The sequence below is a fragment of the Prionailurus bengalensis genome, chromosome B4 (assembly GCF_016509475.1).
Source record: "Prionailurus bengalensis isolate Pbe53 chromosome B4, Fcat_Pben_1.1_paternal_pri, whole genome shotgun sequence".
NCBI classification, from domain to species: Eukaryota; Metazoa; Chordata; class Mammalia; order Carnivora; family Felidae; genus Prionailurus; species Prionailurus bengalensis.
Window position 1 is genome coordinate 35,953,642 of NC_057358.1, and position 22,459 is coordinate 35,976,100.

The following is a 22,459-nucleotide window of genomic DNA, read 5'->3' on the forward strand; positions in this document are numbered from 1 at the left end:
GTCTTCACTCTGCCTCTGCAGGCTGACTCTGTTGCCCTTTGCCTGAGGCCTGGTGGGCTGAGTTCTGCCCACACAGAGCCATCCTTTGCAACCAGTCCCTGAGAAATCTGCCAGCACAGAGCAGTCTCACCAATGCCCAGGTGCCTCAGGCTCATCACTCCTGCTTCTAGACATTTCTAGAGGCAAGGTGAGGAAGCTGACTTTTGTGTTTATTGTGGGTTTTATCATGGCAAATTCCTCGGATCAAGGACAACGCTACATATTGTAAGTTGCTAGTATCAGAGTAATTTTGGGTTTCTGTGGGATATTTGATTATAGCGAGGTGCGATAGATGAGCTTAGCAAAAGAGATATGAGAAAACAGTGGTTAATTTAAGTTCTGCTATAGCAGACGATTTCCACACGAGCTTCTCATGACCTATTTGTTTCGAGCAACATTTGATATATAAAGACATTCTAACAAGATAGCACTTGATAAAATTTTTCCCCTTTCTTGGAATTTTTAGTAATGGAAATTGGCCTGTGGACAAGAATGCTTTGAAAAGCGAAGCCATGTCCCTGGACTGATGAAAATTAAAAAGCCCGAGGTCAGATACTAGCCCATGTCTTGGAGCCAGAAAGCTCTGTTTTAATGTAGAGCTGAAACTGCCACGTGAATTTTGCACCTGTGGTGGCCAGATTCTCTTAGAAAAGGTGGGGGTAGCAGCTCAAGGCAAGCCCCTTGCCCTTCAAGAGCCCAGCAGAGTGTCCCAGAAGCACACCAATCATCTGCAAAGCGAAAGACATGGCTTGATAACGGGGTGGTGGTGGCAGGTTGGCCACCAATGACCAGGATTTATGGAGTGCCTCAGAGGTGTCAGGCACTAGCCAGCCTTCTGTGCCTGGTGCAGCCCTGGCATCCGGCCTCCAGAGGGGCTGGCTGTCAGTGTCACCCTGACTCATGTGACTGTTGAAGGACAACCCAGGATCAGCCACTGCCGAGTCCTGGAACGCAGCCTGTCCTTCTGCTAGAAAGAATCATTTGATGCAAGGCAAGTCTTCTGAGTGGAGCATGTGCTGAGAGGGTCACAGCAGTGTCCCTGAGCTCAAGCGAGGCAACAACCAGCAGACAGTTGCTGCCCTGAGACAGAGCAAACTCACAGTGTCCTTGTGACATGGACAACACTGCATTGTCCAGGTGGGCAGGGGCTGTGGTGTATTTGTCAGGTTCAGATCTGCACAGGAGGGGCAGTGCCTGACACTCAGGAGGCGCTCTGCAAAGACCAGTGGTTGATGGTAACAGCGCCACCATGGCAACAACTTCCCCAAACACTGCCCCCTTTGCCCCAACTTATTCAAGGAATGCCCTCACCTGGTATTTATGTTGTCTTTTCAGCCTACCCAATCACTACCCAACGACAGGCTCTTCCTCAGGTACTGAGAACTTGACTTAGCAATTTTTGTTTCCCCAGAAAGTCCAGGCCAGCCAATGGTAGTAACAGCGAGCACTGCTGTGGCCGTGACGGTGGACAAGAAGACAGCTATCGCTGCAGGTAGGAGCCGCCCTTTGCACCACCATGGTCGAGGAGCTGTGAGTCAATTTCAAGAATAAGGCACACAGTAATAGCAAGAGGACCCTACCTATGGTCTGCAAGTGACACAGCCTCAGCCCATAAGTTTTCCCAAGTGAAATGTGGGACTAAGGGAGAAAGGAGTCCTCCCAAGCCATTTTGGTTATAAAACCATAAAATCTTAGATCCAAAAGAGTTTAGGAAGTAAAATGAAGTTCAGACAGGTTAAGAGATCTGCTCCAGGTTGCACAGGACAGAGACTGCAACCCAGACCTCCTCACCACCCCTCTCTGCTACTTCCCGCTTCCATCACCTTGGGTCTAGCATCCTTCTGTGGAGAGAGCTGGGCCTGTGACTGAGACCCTAAAGTAAGAGCCCGGGACGCATGCTCAATATGTGCCAGGCACCTCGGAAACTGCTTCCTGGGCGCATCTCCTTCAGCCCTCAGGGTGGTCCAATGAAGCCGATACTTTTGGCTCCATTTTACAGATAAAGAAACTGAGACATAGAAAAATTATTTGCCCAAAGTCACCTAGCTAATAATTAATGAAGCTAGAATTTGAACTCAGGTTGCCTCTCTTTAAGCCCCAGCTTCTTACCCCATGTTGCCATTTGCCACAAATGTGATGAGAGTACCCAATGACCCTCCCACACTGCCCTGACTTGGTAGTTTCTTGGTATCTAAAAGAGTCCTTTGCATGGGTGCCTCCTTGCCTGAGTGCCGTCAGGCCTGTGTGGTGAAGCCCTCAGCCCTCAGTATAAATCCTCGCTTTGGTTTCCATGTCTCAGAGCCAGCTGTGTTCTGCAAAGCTGTGCAATCCAGTGGGCAGTCAAGCATCAGCCACCACAGGTCCTGTCCTGCCTCACCAGGGGCCCAGAGCCATGTGAAAGGGCTCCAGCAGCTAGAGCAGGCAGGGGCAGGCAGGGGTGGTGCGCCTTGTCCCTCAAAGTTGGATTCAGGGCAAAAGAGGTGGGAGGAGCAAGCTAGGGTCTGGCAGAGATTGTCCAAGCCTGTCTTACTGCCTGAGGAAACACCAGCACCACTGCTGGCCTTCAGGATGTACCGCTACAGCATTTGGAAGGGGCCATCTCAGCCACCTTTTTAAACTCAGGCCACAGTGTGCTAACTCCAGACCCATTTCTAGGCCAAAACTGGACCTGAACTTGTCTCCCTAAAGACTATTCTGTGGTCCCAGCTGAAATCTGTGCCTGTCCTGCTCCCTGTGATATGGACCTTCTAGCTCCTGCTAGACTTGAGAGTCTAGAAACCACAGGGGACAGGGGTCAGGCTGCCGGCTGCATTCTCCTGCACTCTCCAATCATTTGGTATCATTTTTAACTCAGAGCTGAATCAGAGCCTCCAGGGGTTGCCATAGAAACTGTGTCCTGGTGCCTCCGGTTTAACTCACTGCAGACAATGGCTCTGATGCTCTGGGATGCATGGATGTGATAGGAAAAGAGTGAGGCACTGGAGACCTTATACTTCAACTTTTTGGGGAGTGTCTCCTTTTGCAATTTCCCTTCCATGGCAAATGGCTCAACCTCCCTGATACTGGGGCCAGAGGAGGCCAATAGTTGAAAGCAGAGTAGGCAGCTTATTTGCTATCCTGACAGTTTCATCCCTTGGAAATAAGTGGCACCATGTGCATGTGAGCTGCAGGACCAGGTGAGCAAGGTGGCTGCCGGGCGGGCTGCATGTGTGATTTTGCACACTGAGCAAAGGAAGAAGGTAGGAGACAGGTACTCAGACCAGCTACGGGGACCGGCTACATGCCAGATGTATGCATAATGACACGGGTTCACACAGAAGGGCAGATGAATAAAGAGGGATCATTTTGATCTTAAGCAGGTGGTTTATCAACTGTTTATGCAGAAGTTCTAGGAATCTTTTTGATCAGGATCCAGTTTCGATTTCCCATGCCTCCAGACCTACTTGGAGAATATTGCCCAGCATAATGATGGTGGCACCATAAATTGCAAGTGTGTTTCTCTAGCACGTGTCCTGTAGTACACACATGCCCCTGCCTAGAGGCCTTTAGCGACAAGCCTGCTGTCTGGAGCCGCACGAGGGCTCCTCCACTTACTCTGCCTACATGCAAATAGGCCTAGCTGTCAGACCTGTGTGTGTACATGCACAGCAGTGACGTGCATGACACACCTATGCATTCCCCAGGCCTGTGCCAGGCTGCTGAGGGACCTTGGTCTCTGCTTCTGCAGCAGGGCTTGGGGAGTACTGTCTCTTGGGTCTGATACACCTGTTAGGCTTCAGGAGGCAGCACCCCACAATTATCACTGCCTCTGAAAAGCAAACAGCCCGGCTCTGCTGGGAGTCCAGCTGAATGCCAGGAAGGGGCCTGGATGGCTCACTTCTCCCTAGGGCTTGCTCCTGGCTCACTGGGATATCATCCAAAGGAAAGCTCCTAGGAAGAAGAAAATTCTGTCTTGGTCTCTGATGACTAATGAACCATAGAGCCCAGGCCCAATTAGCCAGAGGCCGGTCCAGGCCGGGAGATGAGTCACTCCAGCTTGGGATGGATGAACAACCCCAGAGATCTGGCCCTCTGGCTCATCTCCCCTCCCGGTCTCCCAGCCCCAGCCTCCAGTTTATAATTCTGGTCCTGTCCCACCACTGAACCTGCTCAGTCCTGTGGAAGATCATATTTGTAAGCTCAGAGTGTCATCTGCCTGTCCCTAAAGTCAGTCTTGAAGGTGCAAGAGGATAATAGTTTAAAAGGGATTCCTCTTTCACGTTAGCAACACCCCCAATCTCACCAAAGCTGATAAAACCTAACCAATAGCTCTTGGAGAGCCCTGCCCCCACCTCCCATCACACAGTGGTGTCCTCTGGGCAAATGCATGCCTTCCTACCACATCCACTCATCTGTCCTTGACTGTCACAGTAGATGAGCACACAAAGGGCTCGGAGCAGTGACAGGTCTCCAGCTGACCTTCACTGCCCGGTGCTACATGGAGACCCAATCTGAGGCTCACGTACCCATACTGTGAAGCCAGCACATGGGTGACTTGTCACACTCGGCTACAGAACCCGTTCTAACCCAGGACTCAGGACCCTCCACATCTCTCCTGGCAGTGCCCCAAGGCATTCCCTCAGGCAGGAGTTTCCTGTCTGTCTTATGGAGGTCTGGACACTGGGGTGACATCCTGAAGCAATTTTTGCAGCTGCCTGGGGAGGTCAGGGCACAGGAAGCCACTCTCCCAGCACCTACATGCCCTCCCCACCCAAGGAAACCAGGAGGTACGTAGGAAAATACAGTCTTTATTGTTCTTCTGAAACAACAAACCAGAAATATAATTTTGCCTTTAAAAATCTTCTGTCTCTGGCTGAAGGTACCACCATTGACAACACCCAACCCTCCCCTCTCTTTCCCTTAGAAAATGCCTAGATCTGGTATTAGCTGGAAAGAAGGAAGACTGTGCCCCCAGCCTCAGGAGACATGTTTAGCAGCCTGCTAAGCAGCATTCCCTGCCTTCCCCCACAACATCCTTCACCTACCATGGTCCTCTATGAGGTGGAAGGATCGAGGGGTGCAAGGCAAGGTGGACATGCCCTGTCCTTCCCTGTTCCTCTTCAGACCCTTGACCTCAGTGTTCCAGTGGCCTCTTCCCAGGCCACCACCAAGACTCCTGTCTTGGAGCCAGAAACCAGCCTGATGCCTCCCGACCCTCCAAAAGCCTTGGAAAACTTGTGTCCGGCAGAGGGAGACCTAGTACTCATCTGAGATCAGACTTGCAGGAGGGCACAGACCTACAAGAGGGTACTAGTGACCCCCAAACCCCATACAGCCATCTTCTCACCTGCCGCCCCTTTTGTGTAGGCTGCTAGTAACAAACAAGCCCCCTAGCCCATGCTCTGGTTTGGAGCCCAGTCCAGGTGCAATTAAAACCTCCAGAAAGCCAGACTGAGCACGTAAAACCCTGGGAAAGGGACCCCACAACTGAGGCTTCTGAGCAGAATGTGGCAGCCCTCTCTCTGCCCCTGGGGTCTGCTTGGAATATGCTGGCAGGCAGTGAGCTTTGGTGAGGGCCACCTGCTTTCCCAAGATGCCACCAATCATGACCCAATCCCCGCCCCAAGGTCCCAGGCCTAGAGCTGCTTAAGATGGAGGGGTGAGGGGTACAGAGCAATGGTTCTTGGGCTGCAGGCTATAGGAGTGGAACTGGTGGGTGTCCCCATGGGGCCTGGCAGTGATGATGTCCTTAGCGCTGAAGAAATGCCCAGTGGTGTATGTGCCTGGGCTCCCGGGAGGCTGCCATCCACACATGCTGTAGCTTCAAGGCCTCTGGGCCGGTGTCCCTGGAAAACCCAGCAGGAGAGGTGTGAGAGGGTTACCATGGTGACAGGCAGTCTCATCCAGCAGCACCACTTTGGCCCACTTCAGAGGATCTCAAAGGAAGCCTTGTGTTGTCAGTGTGTGCTTCTCCCCCTGTTGACTTGAGAAGATTGCGGTGAGCAAGCAAAAGGTTCTGTGGCCTGAGGGCTAGAGATCCAAGGGGAAACATGTCTCTACTGCCCAAGTTCTCATGACCTGTGTCCATGTGATTCTGTGTGTGTATGTGTGTGAGAGAGAGAGAGAAAGAGGGAGAGAGAGACAGACAGACAAGACAGAGACCAAGAAAGAGAGAGATTTCCAATAGATATAATTGCGCTGGTGATGCTGAGTGTGTGTGAGAGTGGATAAGTGAATCCAGGAGCAATGCATTGGTGTGGCCTATAGCAGATAGAGAGACCTAATGGCTTCAGCAGAGGGGGTGTGTTATAATCATGTTTCTTAGAGCTGGGTCCAGATGCCATGGCTGGTGTGATTGTACATTAGTACTAGCAGTTGAAAGCCGGACCCAACTCCGACACTAAGGGCAGCTGAAAATATATTCCTGGCTTAGAAGAGGGTCACAGAAGTTGACCCTTGGCCCCCCTATCACTTCCTCCCCACCCCTAATGCAGATGAGGTGCTATGAGCAGGAGGTAGGGAGAGTCACCCAGTCTACAGACAGGGCAGGAAGGGCAACAGGGGAGCACTGAGTCCAGAAGCCTCCACTTGCACACATATCCTTTCTTCCCTATGGCCAGAAGCTTAGGGAGATCCCTCTGGTGTTCCAGAGACTTGGCTCAGAAAGGAGCATGAGCAGGAGCCTTTAGCACAAGGGTGGCTTCCGCAGAGACTTGGAAGTTCATGGAGACAGCCGCACTGTGGCTTGTTTGCTGGAGGGATGGGGAGGAGAGGGGGGGGGCTATGGTGGAGGGAAGGGCAAGCCCTTACTGAAGCAATCCCCAGCGTGCTCTCCCAGCCCATCCTACCTAGGCCAAGTGGGGCTGGGCTCTCACGCCACAGAAGAGATCTGCTTCTGGTCTTCATGCTCACCCTCCGGGTCCCCCATTAGGGGCTGCCTCTTCTTGAGCTCCCGGTGGTACTTGGCCATAAGGGAGGCATAGATGCAGCCATAGGCAGCAGCCACCACCATCATGATGCAGACAATGCCACAGACAACCCCTGCGATGATCACCGTGCCGATGGCCCGCCTCACGCTCACCGGCCGATACCTCTGCTTCTGGGGGCAAGCAGTGCTGGGCTCGGGCTCGGGCTCAGCCCCTGGCTTGGGTTTAGCAGGTTCAGGGCTTGCCTTGGTACAGGGTGGCCCAGGAATATCCAGCCCAGCTGAGCTATTCTCATCCTCCAGCTGGGAGCAGTAGTTGAACATCTCCATGGGGACCACACGCATGTCCTTCCCCCTCAGTTCCTTAGGTAGGGTGCAGGCAAGCTGGTCCAGGCGCCCCCCTGCATCCAGGGAGAAAAAAAGGAGGAGATGACGAGACGTGCAGAACCTGGACTCCCTCTCCCCATCCCCAGAAAGCCCAAAAGGTCTAGTTTCTATCAGGAATGCAGTCAGTCCTGAAATCACATCAATAGGAGAGGAAGAGAGAAGAAAAACTAGCATTTATTAAGCCAAGGATCATGATAGGTGAGGTACATATATCATGTCATTTCATCTACACAGAAGCCATATGAAATGGATATTACCATTATTCCCATTTTAGAGCAGCACACAACCATTTCAGTCAAGCCTGCTCCCTCCAGTGTCAAACTGATGCACAAGAGTAAGGCAATGCTTATATATGGAGGTACTCAGGGAAGAGTTGACAATGCAAAGATAGAGCCAAGAACCCTGCCCAGGCTATAATTCTTCTCTTCTCCTTGCCCCTGAATCTGCCCGTTCACTATCTGTAAACCCAAGGCACTGTTCTCCACAGTATCTAATTACTCCAGAGCTCCTCCCTCTCACAAACAGGACAAGTTAAAGCCACTGTCACAGTGACCACGCTTCCATGCAGAACCTTTTGGTTGCCCAAGACCACCTATTTGGAGAAAAAAGGTCGGGTGATAATGTTTTCCTTTTCCTTTTTAAGAGCAACTATAACCCATTAACACCCCAACCACAGCATCTCTGAGTGAAGCAGCATCTTGAAAGGAAATCCTGAAAACCCATGAGGGCAAAGGAGAGGGGGCCAGTGCTAATGAGGGGGTGTGGGCAGCAATAGGTGCATGGGCTAATCACAACAATAGTGATAGCCACACAATGGTGAAGTCCTGAGGGCATGTAGATGAAGAACATGGGTGGGGTAAGAGAGAAAGTAGCTGAGGAGAATCCCCTAGGATGTCAAAGTCAGATTTTGGCGTTCTATCCACTTCCAGGCAAGGGACACCCCCCCCCTTCTAAATGGCTCCTGCTAAATGTGCTCCTGCCAGTCCATCACTCCCAGGTCCATCTCCCAGCACAGCTGCTGCAAGCCTTCTCATACAACAGATATGCTTCTCCTGGGATGCTGATGAAAACACCCTGGGATTTTTTTTTAAAGAAATGCAAGGTTGAAAACAACTATACTATTGAAATTTCCAAAAATATATATTCGCATTCCATGCCTTTTTGTGCTGAGAATTTAGTTCCTGATGACTATATGAAAGGACAAGGACATTCCCTTGGGATAACACATGGGTCTGAAGACACCTGGTCTCTAGTTCCCCTATGCCACTGACTGCCTGGGTGACCTATGGCAGGTCTTACATCCAGTGAAATGTGTCTAAGAGCCACCTTTGTACAGGCACGAACTGGGTGCTGAGATGGGGACAACCTCACCTTCCTGCTCCAAAACCTGAGGTTGAATCATCTTGCACAAATTATTTAATTTAATTGCATTTGAGTCTTGTTTTCTTGGCCATAAAATAAGAACAGCTAACTCACTTAACTGCTATAGGGATTAAACAGATAATGTACATGAAAAAATATTTGTAAACTGGAAGCTATATTAATTATTTCCCAACTCACAAAAATGGGAGAAATTATCATAGTGACTAATATTTTATGGCACTTTACAGTTTGTAAAATTTAATTAACTAACACATGAGAATATCACCCAAATAATTGAGATGGTGGCTGGATATGAAACAAAAGGAGTAAGACTGAGGAAAAGCATTAACACTCTTCATATTGATTCACTCATTCAGCAAATATTCATGGAGCGTCTACTTTGTGCTGGGCACAAATTATGTCTTATTAAGTCCATTTGCTATTATGGATATTACTAACAAATGAACAAATAAGTGAATAGGTTTCATGGAGGACTTACTTTATGCTAAGTACTTGTCAAGACACTTTTTGTGCATTACTATTTAATCCTCACAATGATTCTATGAGGTAGGTGTTATTTGCCCCATTTTACAGATGAGAACACTACCACAAACAGGTTTCTCAGGATCCCACAGCTAGTAAGTGAGTGACAGGGCCACACATCAAACCCAGATCTGGCACTTTTAACCATTATGCTCACTTCTTTGCCCTCCTTTTCCATTCCATTTTATAGTCATTCTAGAACTTTCCCAGGTTAACAAAAAGGGGAAGGGAAAAGAGTAAAACTAAAGATAGGTGGGGGCACCTGGGTGGCCCAGTCAGTTGAGCATCTGATTTCTGCTCAGGTCATGATCTCACAGTTTGTGAGTTTGAGCCCCGCATTGGGTTCTGTGCTGACTGCTCAGAGTCTGGAGCCTGCTTCAGATTCTGTGTCTCCTTCTCCCACTGGCTCCTCCCCCACCTGCACTCTCTCTCTCTCTCTCTCTCTCTCTCTCAGAGATAAATAAACATTAAAAAAAACTAAAGACAGTTGGCTTATTAAAGCTTTGAATATAAAACTTCTTGAGACAGAGAGTTGAGATCATCATCAAAGTGAAAATTTGGTTTTATCTGTGGATTTAAATTACATTCCACACTCCTGAAACTGTATTTAAGAAGGTATTGTATTATTCAGAAGAGCAAGGGTGTTTTTTCTTCCTCCTATCATGCCGGGGAAGCCCAGAGGCATACCTGGTGGGATGCAGAGAAAAATTATACTGAGTCTTTAAGTTGCCTCATGAAACCTACAGAAGTGAGATCAAGTTACAGTGAGTCAGTCTAAAAGAAAAAGAACAGGAAGGAGGCTGGGAGCTGGGAGGGGTACACAGGGAAGAAAGCGTATCAGTAGAACAGGAGGGAAAGCAGCACGGGCCTCTCAGCCCTGCTGATGATTTGGAACCGAGGCTGAGACTCTTCCAGCCAGCCCTGCTGGTAGAGAGGTAGGACCACCCCCTTCTCCCTGGACCTCAGCCCTGAGTCAGCGCTCAGCCTCCAGGAAGTGTGTTGGGCCAGGGGGTGACCATCCCAATTCCTCACACCCAGGCAGGACTAGCTGTGCTTACCTCGGTAGGAAAACCACTCCATCCAGTGCTTGAAATCACGTAGGTTACAGTCGCATTCCCAGGGATTGTCCCCAACCTGCAGCAGCTGCAGGCTTGCGAGGGGTTCAAATGTCAGCCGGTCCAGGTTCTGCAGACGGTTGGAGCGAAGTGATAGGGAGCGCAGAGCCGGGAGTCCATCGAAAAGGCCAGGGGGCAGCTGGGCCAGGCCGTTGATGGACAGGTCCAGGTGGCGAAGCAGGGGCGAGTGCTGCAGCAGGTCCCTGTCCAGGGTCCTGATGCTGTTATTGCGCAGCTGCAGCTCTGTAAGATTCGTCAGGTCCCGGAAAATGGAACGGGGCAGCTGGTCCAGGAAGTTGTTGGATAGGTCCAGCCGCTGCAGGCTGGACAGATTGGCGAATGCCCAGCTAGGCAGGGCACTCAGCTTATTGTTCAAGAGTAAGAGGGTTCGGGTGGCAGCGGGCAAGTCCGGGGGCACCATGGTGAGGCCTAAGCCACTGCAGTCCACCTCCAGGCTGCGGCTGTCACACTTACAGGAGAAGGGGCAGGCGGGGAGGGCCTCCACAGCATACAGGGTGATCCAGCAGGTGATCCCTGGAGGGGAAGAGAACAAAGAGGTGGAAAGAAAGCAACAGGCTGGGGGTTATCACCTCCTGCTTCTATGCCCTCCTTTCTAATTTGTATCATAATGGCCTCTTGACTTTATCTGTTTTGGCCCAAGCCACAGTCAATACACAAACCTTTACTGACCACATAAAAAGATAATTAACAAACCCAAAGCAGGTCTATATTATTGGACATCACACAGTGTCAGTAGGGCCTCTTGCCTCCCAGCATATCTGGCAAAAGAATCCCTTTAGTGGAGTACAGTCCTGCAGAATGGCAGACCTGAGTCCAGAAGACAAGCAATGTTGTTCCACAAAAATGTCCCAGCTTGCAGGGCCTCCCATGGTTGATCTTCTTGGGAGTTTGGGCCCACTGACACCATAGATGTTGACAAAATAAAGGATCTAGTAGTCAAAGAAGCCTCCTCCCTTGTTCCTCTCCCAGTGTCACAGAGAAGGATTCTCTTTCCAAAAGAAAATGGCCACACTACTGCTTCCTTCTCCTCTGTACCCCCACCCCAACTTGGAGCTGTACTAGGCTAAGACATGCCATGCATGGAAGCATGAAGACCAGAAGCTTGAGCCCATCTACAGTCCCACTCCAGAGACCACTGTGGAAATGATGAGGATAAGATGCACAATTCCACTTCCATGCTGAGGAAGACTTGGGCACAAGCCACTTCACACCATAGGTCCAGAAGTTTCCTATTTATTCTCATTCTAAAACCTGCCATGAACTTAGGCTGGGTTCCTGTTCCTAAGGGCTGCAGAATGGACCCATTAACAGCACTCCATTAGTGGTCCCATGTTTTGCCCAGGACCCCTCTGAGTAAGCTCAGAGCCTAGTCTGGGGAAGGGCTGGGGGGTGGGAGAGGGGCCTAAAAGAACAATCACAACAGAGCAGTTCATCCTATTGCCCAGCAGCCCTTTTTCAGAGTGACTGCGAAAGTTAAGTGTCTTCCTGAGTATCAGAGAAGCTTGCTCACTGTGAAAGAGTTTTCTCTTTCTCATCCCTGGGATGAGCTCAAAATAGTTCAACTTCACTAAGTCAGCACCCGGTCTGGCAAATTACTGGCCCCATCTTGGATGTGGGATTCATGCAGATCTGACAGCACGTGGGAGGCTGTAGAGGGCCAGGGGTGGGAGTGCCCTTTTGTGCTCTCTCTCTTCCGTTCATGGCATGTCTTAGGCTAGTGCAGCTCCAGGTGTGGGGGTGAAGAAGGGAAGGAAGAAGTAGTGTGGCCATTTTCTTTTGGAAAGAGAAGCCCAGAGGAAAGACCCTAGCCAGGGAAGTGGCAGAGAAGTTCAGACCCAGTTCGTGGCCCAGGTGGCCCCACCCAGACAGGCAGCAGCCACCCTGACTTGAGTGCCTGAATGAATCTGTGTCTGGTAGATGTCTGACTGTCTGGTGTCCTCAAGAGCAGAGCTTGAAGGAACAGTAGGGGACTGCCCACCCCTCCACACACACACACACACACACACACACACACACACACATACCTGCAGGGTCACTGACAGCTGAGAAGCAGACTGCAAGGCTGACACCTGAGCCTCTTCATTCTCAGGGGGAAATGAGCACAGTCATGGCCATGGGAGCCAACTGGTGACCCTCCCTGGCCACATGTGGACACCTGCTGCTACCTGTCACCCTCTTACCCCTCTGAGCCCATCTGCTGCCAGGTCAGCCTGCCCCCACACTACCCCCACTATGCCATTTGAAAATCAACATTCTTCAGACTTTACTTTCCACAGGAAAAAATTCAATCCATCCAGCTTCCCTCTCAAAAGGATCAACATAACCAGAAGCCATTATTCTCCCCACCCCTGAGAAATTCAGGGTGACATAAAAGCTCTGGTGACAAGAAAACATAATCCTGTATTGCAAGGTGTTGAATGATTCCAGAATGAGGTTGAAAGGGGATCTGAGCAGCTCGGGGATCAGCCATTCTCACATGATGAATAATTCAGGCTGCTTATGTAGTGGGGCAACCACATCACAGGACTGACCTTACGAGGGGAGAAGTCAGGCAGAATAATGTCTTTTAGGACTATGTCTTACCTCTTAACCACACAGCCTTGGGCAAACTGGTCCTTACAGACCTCAGCCCTCTCCCTCATGTGACGAGAATTCTCAGGGCTTCTTTCAACCTGACAACTTAAAGCCTTTCTTATGGGAAATGGACGTCTCAGTCTCCTCAGAAGGAGGGGTGGGACCCAACTTGTAAGGTCCTTCCAACACCACGACCCAGGAGCTCTCTAGCTCCCTCCATTTCAGAGCTGGGAAGTCTGAGGCAGAAGAGAAGTCTCCAGGCTCACCCAGCCAATGGAAGAAAAGAGGGAGACTCGCCATTAGAACAAAAGGACTCTCCTAAACTGGACTTCTGGGCACAGGAACAGACTCACCTAGGAAAACAGGTCCACCCATCATGGCCTCCAGCTCCCAATTTAACCACTAAAGCTCTCAGCGTCCACTCTTCCTTTGCCACAGATGCGTAGCATGGGCAAGATTTTAGAGGGCAACCTCTGGCCGCCAGAGCCCCCTGCAGCCTGGCATGCATCCCTGCACACCAGGCTAGCCCCTGCCGCTTGCCCCCACCCCATGGTACTCACAGTAAATCTGCCTCCACAGCACGGCAAGCCCGGTCCTTTGCTCGGGGCCACTGCCCCGGGCCAGCATGGTGAATGCCACAGCTCTCAAGGCCCTGAACCTCTGGGGAGAGAGGAGCCTCTCGGTGTGTGCTGTCAGTCCTGAGAGAGAGAGAGAAAGAGAGTGGTGAGCAGGCACTCGAGGCCCCATTCCAGCCCAGGGGTTAGGGAGAGGGCCAGGTGTCTCTTTACACTCCTTGTCGTCCCCTCTCCTGTTCTTCTCAGCTCAGCTATGGTTCCCTGGGGGGTGGAGGTGGGGTGGGTACGAGGGGCAGGGAAGCCAGGAATCCTTCCACTTCCCTGGGTGACTGGGGAGGCAAGGAGGGCAGGCTCCGGCCTTTGGCATAGCACTGGGCTCCGTGTGTGGGACTCTTCTGCATCCTCTCCCCTGTCTCTCGTTGTCTCTCTGGTGTGTTGATCTCTAAAATGTTTTGGAAACATTTTATGGTCTCCTTTGTGGGCTTTCCCCCATGTCACAGATGGGGAAATTGAGGGATCTGTCTACCAGGTAAGCAGAGTGAGGCCATAGTGACACTGTTGCCAGGCCCGGTGCTGCTCTTACCATGGCCCCCGAGGAGGCAGAGTCTGCTGCTGAGTCAGGTGTGCAGCCTGGGCCTCGCTCTTGCTGCTGGATGGCCTCCTGCTTCCCCTCCACCTTTGCCTGAGAGGTGAGGTGCAGTGCTCTGTCTTCCGCCCGCTGGGCTATAATAAGACTCATCAGCTCAGGGAGTTCATGCAGCAGCTGTCTATGCAGGAGACAGGGGCAGGAAGGAGAAGAGGAGATTTTGGAGCACAGGGAGGGCTAGGAGTGGCCCTGGGGCTGCAAGAAGGCAGATTTCTCTCGCAGATGATGAAAGAGGGGTACTCACCCTGTCTAGGGTCTCAGGACCTGCCCTGCCCCAACCCTATGGCTAATAAGAGGGATACGGGCCCTCCTCTGGTCCTCATTTCCTTCCAGATATGGCTAAGGCCCTTAGACAGAGGCCAGAGCCTCCACTCTCCCAGCCCCAGCAGAGGAATGGGAGAGGAGACTGTGGTGGGCTGCCCTGCAGCAGGATGGGACAAGGTGGGGAAGGGGACAGGGGAAGGGAAGACCCTGCCCACAGCCCAGCCCCTCGGGCTCCCAAAGGGCACCGTCCTCTCAGCCCACTGCTTCTGGCTGGCTCCTCTGGTTTCCTGCTGCAGCCTTCCCTCTCCTCGCCCCCTCCCCTGCCCCCATCCTCCGGAGCCAGGGGCAGAGTTAAGCAGGCAGCTGAGGAGGTGGAATGGGCTGCTGGGAAGCTAATGCGTTCAGCTCTGAAGTCTCTGCACCCAGTGAAGCGGGTTTCCCTCAGGCATTTCAGGTCCTGCTGCAGCTCCTGGTGTCTCTCACTGCCTCCCCAGCTCCCACTCTTGAATCCAGCTGCCTCTGGTGACAAAACCCACATAAAACACAGCGACCCCTGCGAGAACTTCAGCTGTACTACCAGCAAGAGCAGCCTGGTGTGTGGGGGTCTTGGCTTTGCCTTCCCCCAACCGCTCCACCGGGGCGGGGGGGGATTCCAGGTTGTACAGGCCTCCCAGAAGCTGGCAGAGACAGCCACAAAAACTGGCCCCTGACATGGGGCGTGGGGAACAGCCAGGTTCCCCACACTGCCTCTTGGCTGAGGTGTGAAGAAGCCTAGAGCAGCTCAGGTATCTTCTCCAGCTGTTCTCTCAGGGCCAGGCCCCCATAGGCTCCTAGTTCAGAAGCCCAGGCAGGCAGAACTCCTAGTTTCCTTCTGGTCCACCACTCCCTAGCTGTGCAACCTTAAACAAACCCGTACACTCTCTGAGCTCCAATTATCTTATCTCTAAAAGTGGTGATCGTAATACTTCATGGGCGGAATCTCTGTGTGGATCCATTTAATTAAGGGAGGAGAGTTAACATTTACTATATTTAGTACACATTACCTTAGGAGAGAATTCAGGCGAATGTGCCCAGCTTGGACTTGAGCCCATGATAGATGTGAGGAAACACCAGTTCCCTTCTTCTGTGGGTAGGGGAGAGCAGCTTGCAACAGCTCTAGGTAATGTCTCCTTCCTGGTCCCACCAACCTCACGCATGTGTTTACTTCTCTATTCCTGAGCAGATGGGCCATCACATGATGCTCATGGCCAGACACCCCACACACACAGGCTTCACAGACTTCCATTGCAGATGACAGTGTCCAGCCTCTCTGTGTCCCTCAGGCCCTGACCCTCAGAACGATCTGTTTCTCCAGCAAGAACCTTCACATCCAGAGCTCACAGCACCCACACAATATTAGGCAGCTTGGTGGCCATCCAAGGCACAGAGATGAGGACCAACTTGCTCAGGGTCACACACTAGATCAGAGATAGGTCATGGGCTTCTGAGCCTGGCTGCTCATCCACTCCCTGGCAACTGTGGGGTCTTAAGGGAAGACACATATGTCAGGGCAGGGTGCACATAGGCTCCCAGACACGTGTGTGGAGCTTCCAACATAGCACCTGGTGCAAACACACACCCACAGAGAGCTGTGCAGTTAGGCACGTGCTCACACACACACACACACGCACGCGCGTGCACACACACATGCCCTGCCAGCAGCCCTCCAGCCCTCCTCTTCAGATGCCAACAGTCAGCACAGTGAGATGCCTGGCAGGTCCCAGAAGCCCCCAGTGGACAGATGTACAGGGGCACCTACAGCCTAGAAGGGAGGTCTAAGGAAAACCCTGAAGGGCAACCTCTACCACAGGACTTTTTCTATACCCAGACCCACAAGGGTGCTGGAGACCCAATCCAGGCCTCCGCTCTGCTCTTTCCAGCTTTCTGCAAGGAGACAGGTGGCAGAGAATCCCTCTCACCCAAGCCCAGGCCCTATGTCCACCTGAACCTCCTCCCCTCTTTCAAGCAAGTTCTCCTTTTCCACCCCACTTACCCCTCCCTGACCTCAGTGTCACCCCCATGGTGAGCCGAGGAGTTGACCAGCAAGCACCCATCAGTGGAGACAGTGGCCTGGAGTAGGTCCTGATGCCCCATCCCCAGACTTAGACAATGTCACCTATACAAGGCAAGTCAGGCAAGTTGCCACAATGCAGACCCATAGGCATCATCTTTCGAGGTGGCAGGGCACTGTTGACCCTAGTATCTCTGGAGATACGTGATGAAAACAAAATCCCCCAGGCCCATGGGTGGGGGATGGGGGCTTAACCTGTGCTCCCTAGGGAGCTGGCCCTGCCTCCGTGGGCACCATGGAAGTGACCTTTAGGCAGATTTGGGGCTAGAACCCAGCACTTCCTGGCTCCTTGGCCCTTTGCCCACAAGCACACCTCCAACCAAAGAACCCCTTCCTACCCCCAGAAGTATCTAGCCTCATCAAGAAAGGGGGTGACCTACATTAGGAGAGCAGCTGCTGCAGCAGGCGCTGGCCGGCTGCTGGAATAAATTTACACTGTCTGAGAGGGAAGTCCCACCCAGGATAGAGAATGAAGGACAGAAGAGAGCAGGGAGGTCCTGCCAGAAAGCTCTATCTCCAAGGCCTACAGCTTCCTGGCTCTGGATGCCAGACCTGCTCCTAATCATCATGGGACTCACTGTCCCAGTCCCAGAGACAGAGACACCAGAAAGAGGGGCTGGGCCCCAGCAGGAAACCCCTGCCTCCTTTGCCAGCCTGTGCTGAGAGAACCAGGATTGGAGGATGGGGCCAAGGAGCTACAAGCAATCAGACGGAGAACCCCTGAGAACCCTTTGCTACTCGGCATGGTCCATGGGCCTCACCTAGGCATTTCTTAGATGTGGAATCTCAGGTCCCACCCTGGTCCAAATGAATTAGAATCTGAATTTTAACAAGATCCCAAGCTTGAGAAGCACAAGACGAGATTGCTTCTCCCCCAGCAGGCCCCGGCACCTCCCAGGAGGCCATGCCAGTCAGTCTCTGGAAGCCAGGCCCCATCTCGGAAGCGTCAGTGACCTGGGCCGAGTGGGGAGGATACTGACACTGGCACCCCCTTCAAAAAGCCTCTGTATGGGAAGAAGCGATGACCATAGCCACAAACGTCTGTGTATAGTGTCCTTGGTCGTCATAACAACTCTCTGAGGTTGGTATTACTTTTAACACCATTTTTGCAGATGGGGGAAACTAAGGCAAAGGAAATTAAGTAATTTGCCTCTGGATAGGCCCTGGAAGAATGAATACAGCTTTGGGTTCAAGCAGTCTGGTGACAAAGCTACTAACTCAGCTGCCTTTATAGGCTTCTCAGGCGGTTCTGTTCCTGGTCTGTTTACACACAGAGGTTCCGGGTATAAGAAGGAAAAGGCAGAAAAGGGAGATGCAACCTTTCACTTATACAGTACTTCACAGTTTACACAGCATTCCCTCACCCACTGTCTCACTGGATCTGAGGAGGCAGAGGTTTAATGCCCCTCCTCCTGATGAAGAAACAGGGTCTGTGAGGTCCTGGACTCAGACACAAGCCCAGTCTCCCCCTCCCAGCCCCTCCTTCCAGTAGCATCATAGATGTAGGGAGAAGCCCCAGGTGGCCAAGATCTTAGGAAAGGAAGGGAAGGGGGCTTTCTAGAAACCTTCCGGCAGAAGGTTGGGTGCTGAGGTGAGGAGGGTAGGCTGGGAGCTCCAGGGAAGCCAGGGGTGGAGGATAGTGATAGAATGAGAGGCAGCAATAAGAGCAGAAGGTTCCACGTGCTCCTGCTGAGCTGAGTGGGTGCAGCATCCCCTGGAGACTGGGAGTGGGGGCTGCTTCCCGGGTGGGGCACCTCACCTCAGCCCCCTGGGCGAGGAGCAGCCAGCCAGAGCCCCCAAATCCGAGTGCTCAGGTTAGGTTGGTGCAGAGCCATGGCCTCTCTGTGCTTCTGCCCCTTCAATTCCTCCTACAGACAGAGATAATCCTCCAAGTGGAGCTGCCTCAGACCCCAGCTAGAAATCTCCAGCACACCCACCAGCAGCCTGGTGTCCACACCCTTCCCCTGATGCCTCTGTCACGTCCATCTCCCCAAGTCAAGTGTCCAAACCATACAACTGCTTAATGCCTATTGTACCTCAACCCAGGGTTCCTGACTCCTGGGACATCATGCTGTCTGTCCCTGCCATTCACCTCCACTGGTATCTCTCCCTTTGGTCAAGTATCCCTAGTTGAGGACAAGGCTTCTGCACGCCCTCAGCATCCAAGACTCACAGGACTACAAGCAGAAAGGGACTTCGTAGTCGCCTGTGCACCCACTTCACTCTGCAGAAAGGTGAAGGTCACAGGCGGGTGAGAAGCACCAAGAGGGTGAGAGGCACCTGCACCGCAGAGCGGCCTGAGCTGAGCCCTGTTTGGTGGGGACTGTGCAGGGCTGGGCTCTGCACCTGCTGCCTCCAGTCTGGCCATCTGGGCCCTTCCAAGAGACATTCTCAGTCTCTTCCTGCCTGTCACCCCCATAACATACACTGCCCAGGCAGCACGGAAGCAGGTTTTTTTTAATCTCTCTATCTGTACTTGGAACAGGCAAACCTTCCTGGTTCATTTCAAAATGCATACCCCATTCTCACCCCCAGCTTCCTGCATCCTGGTTTCCTTGTTGAATATTCCTGATCCCAAACAGATCCTCTGCTAATCAGAACAGAAACACCCCCTGAGTCGTTCCTCACCGGAGCCCCTCTCCGTTGTGAACAAACTAAGCACGTTCATTGAGGTCATGGATCTGGGCTCAGGCCATGGCCTTGGGTCCATTGAGGTAATGGATCTGGGCTCAGGCCATGGCCTTGGGTCAGGGCGGTGGGGGTGGGGAGGGGGACAGAAGAGGCTTGATCTGGGCAGAAGGAGGGAGAACCCAAGAAGAGAGACTGCCTCCGCTCCAAGTCCTTCCTCCCCAGACACCCCAACATTACATAAAGGCCCTCCCCTGCCTCCTCCCCATGATACCCATTCCACCAAAAACAGCCCAGTAGGGCCCCTTGGCTTTAGTGCCTAGGAAATGGGAATAAGGTTTGCTTATCTGGGCCCCAGACACAGCTTCCAGCCAAACCCCAAAGAAACCAGATCGGTTGCTTAAGAAACCTCCCTCCTTCTCCTGCCACCCCCAGGCTGGCTTTCCTGGGCTCCCTCTTTTGGCAGTGCCCGAGACTGAGACTGTGGCAGCGGGGAGGTGGGGTGGGAAAAGCAGGAAGCTGCTTCGGGTTTCCCTCCTGCTGGACTTCCCCCGCCCCCTCCACGTGCTCAGCCTCCCCTCCCCTCCCCCAGCCTATGTAGTTATCTAAGCTGCTGGGTGTCAATCTGAGTCATGCCAAGGCAATGCCCAATGTGCCCTGACAGCCAGGTGCCACCCTCACCATCACCCCCAGAAACTCTGAAAAGCTTAGCTCAAGGAAAAGACAAAGCAGTCACTGGAACTGAGCTGGGTGGTCTGGACTCCTGGTCAGACTACCCTCTCTGCATTGTCAAAATGGGCCTCAGGGCTGCTGAGAGCAGCTTTCCTGATACAACTCAGGGTGTCTATGCCCCACTGGGTTGGGAAACCAGGTAGGAATGGCTTGGCAATATACCACCCTCTCCCCCTAAGCTGAGTCCACAATTCCCACCATGGCATAAGGCTTCTGAACCCATTTATGGATAGAGGACCTGGTGTGTAGCTGGGGGACACCCCGAGCGAATTCTCACAAGCCTGGATCCATCCCCTGCCCCTGGGACCCTGGAGGGCTGGGAGCAAGGCCTCAGGCTCACCAATGAAGAGCTGCAAGGCTTTTCTCCATCGTCCACTCCCAGCCACGCCCCCACCAGGGAGGCTTCCCCCACAGCCGCGTGGACCCATGTCCATGTAGGGAAGAGCTCCACTGCACCCTGTACAAGGGCAGCTTCCTGAAGGCCGACAATCCTGTGCTGAGGGCATCCTGCAGAGAGGCTGCCCCAGGTCTATTCCCAGACCTCAAACAGCATAGTCCTCCAGCCTGCCATCCCCCCCCCCACCGCCCCACCAAGCTGTCCTCTGTACCAGCCCTGTCACCAGCATCCCTTTCCATAGCACCCAAGCTCCTCAGGCTGTGTCCGCGAGCCGGGCAGGCAGACGGCACAGGGCTCTTGGCTGGCACTCCCCGTGCTGCGGGGATTGGTTTCTATGCCCCCCAGGGCCTGTCATCTGGCACTGGCACTGCCCTCCTCTCCCCTCCCCTTCCCCAGCTGCCCCCTCCCCAGCAGAATCCCAGCTCACGTCCCCAATGCTGTGATGTCAGAGTACCCCTGGGTCCTGTATCTTTGGGTTGCCCAGATGTCCGGTACTGAGCACTTCCCCAACCCCAGCCATCGCTCCCAGGCAGCAGGCAACAGCCACTGTCTGTGCAGGGCCAGGAGACCCAGCAAAGATGGGCCCTGTTCCCTGTGACCCAGCCACCCTGCAGCCCCACCGGCCCTTCATTCCTTCTCTCCAGAGGACAGCACTCACCTTTCTTCACCCTGACCGCAAGCTCCTTAAATCAAGTAGCTCTTAGCCGTCCAGCGAGCCCCTCCTGGGATTCCTGGAGAAATCCAGACAGCACTGCCCAGCGGAGCGCTGGGGGCACTGAGTCTCCAGTCGCCCGACCGGGAGCAGGGACCTGGCACGCAGCGCACAGCACGGGGGAGAAGGAATGCCTGCCGCAGCTGCCAGGGGGACGGGGCTGCTGGGTCAATAGCAAACTGAGAAGGAAAGAGGGAGGGACAGAGGGAGACCGATAGGAAAGGGGAAGAAAGGGAGAGGAGGGGAGCGCGCGCGTGTGCGCGCGAGCGAAGAGACGGAGCAATGGAGTGACAGCTGGGGGTACATCTGTGATGACAGCGACAGTAGCACACACAGGCGCCGCGCGCACAGGCGCACACACACCGGAGGCGCTTGCGGCCAGAGGGCAGGGCTCACCCTTGAAATGCTCACATTTCGGTGGAAAAAAGCACCTATGGATTAACCGCTTCCAACTCGAAAGGAGGAAAGCTGTTGAAAGCCCTTGTACCCTGTACCTCCATCTTCCTTCCCCAATGTCCTCCAAGCTCTCCCTGCCCCGACCGCCGCCCCCCTCTCCTGTCTCTCCCCTTCCCTTTGGAGAAAGAGGGCCAGGACCCAGAGGGCAGAGAGGCCCCTAGGAGGCTGGGTCTGTCTCCCATTCAGAGATCTGCAGGGTAGTATCTTCCATCCTGCCTGTGGAAAAGGAAAAACTAAACCCTTTTCCCGGTCAAAGGGTGATTTATTCCAGAGAGGGTCATTGGAGGGGTGCACAGGACAGCCCATATGCCTGGCAGTCCTCCAGAAAGGGGCCCTGAGCCACACAGAGCTAGTGTCATGGTCACACATAGATCACTGAGCTTCAGTGACCCCAGACTAGGGCTATTTAAGGAAGTAAAATGCCAAGGCTGACAGGCTGAGAACTAAGGGGACTGGAGCTGGTTGACAGGTTGTCTGTAGTACCCTGGGGTGAGCCCTGGAGGAACCAGGGGTAAATGCAGCCCCGCCCCATCTGACTTGGCTTCTTTAGGCTCCTTGTTCTTATCTAGATGAGGTAGGCTTGCAGAAGGGAAGAGACTGGTATTCAAGAACTCAGAGGCCTCGTTGCTAACCAATCAGGACAAAGAAGTTGAGGAAATTGATATTCCAAGAGATGGCAAGTGTCTGATCCAAAGGCAAAAGACACCAGCAACTAAGCCAGAGGAGGAGTCCCAGCCTGGGGCACAGACCCCTAAGTGACCCTTCCTTGCATCTCTTAAAATCTGCCTGACAAGCAGGTGGCATGGCACATTGATAATATATGTCAGGGGTATCCCGGTGTCCCTCTTCCACTTTACCTGTGTTCCTTGGGGGATTCACCATCAGGACTGGGGCAGAGGTGAGGGTCAGGTCGAGAAACCCCCAAGATGCCTCTGACAGATGCTCCTGCACCATCTTTTCTGTCTGCCCTGCTTCACAACACAGCAGCAGAGGC

The 22,459-nt window shown here is 53.0% G+C and overlaps 2 protein-coding genes across 8 annotated transcripts in view; one reads left to right on the top strand and one right to left on the bottom strand.

Moving 5' to 3' along the window:
- Positions 1–22,459, top strand: part of CACNA2D4 (calcium voltage-gated channel auxiliary subunit alpha2delta 4) — a 118,319-nt gene that overhangs the window by 73,337 nt on the left and 22,523 nt on the right. For all 6 annotated transcript variants that reach the window (XR_006294736.1, XM_043564717.1, XM_043564714.1 and 3 more), the window contains one exon: positions 1,451–1,531. Coding sequence is in view for 5 of the 6 variants with exons in the window: in XM_043564717.1 (XP_043420652.1) it covers positions 1,451–1,531 (81 nt within the window). In the remaining variant the exon portion in view is untranslated. The remainder of the gene's footprint in view (positions 1–1,450; positions 1,532–22,459) is intronic.
- LRTM2 (leucine rich repeats and transmembrane domains 2) lies at positions 4,807–21,578 on the bottom strand. Of its 2 annotated transcripts, XM_043564720.1 has the most exons (6): positions 20,956–21,578; positions 14,104–14,287; positions 13,506–13,643; positions 10,294–10,884; positions 6,867–7,344; positions 4,807–5,864 (listed from the first exon to the last, which is right to left on the bottom strand). In XM_043564720.1, exons 3-5 carry the CDS (start codon positions 13,570–13,572, stop codon positions 6,890–6,892), a joined length of 1,113 nt encoding a protein of 370 aa, XP_043420655.1. In that variant the 5' UTR covers positions 13,573–13,643; positions 14,104–14,287; positions 20,956–21,578; the 3' UTR covers positions 4,807–5,864; positions 6,867–6,889. The 2 variants fall into 2 exon arrangements, with proteins under 2 accessions (XP_043420655.1, XP_043420654.1); XM_043564719.1 differs by having other exon boundaries at positions 4,807–7,344.

Bases quoted from the DNA above. Each gene is read 5' to 3' on its own strand.
- LRTM2 (XM_043564720.1), bottom strand. From the start codon at position 13,572: ATGCTGGCCCGGGGCAGTGGCCCCGAGCAAAGGACCGGGCTTGCCGTG. The intron at 10,885-13,505 runs GTGAGTACCATG...CTTCCCCTCCAG, and splicing joins GCTGTGGAGGCAGATTTACT to GGATCACCTGCTGGATCACC. The intron at 7,345-10,293 runs GTAAGCACAGCT...CCCTGGATGCAG, and splicing joins GGAGTGGTTTTCCTACCGAG to GGGGGCGCCTGGACCAGCTT.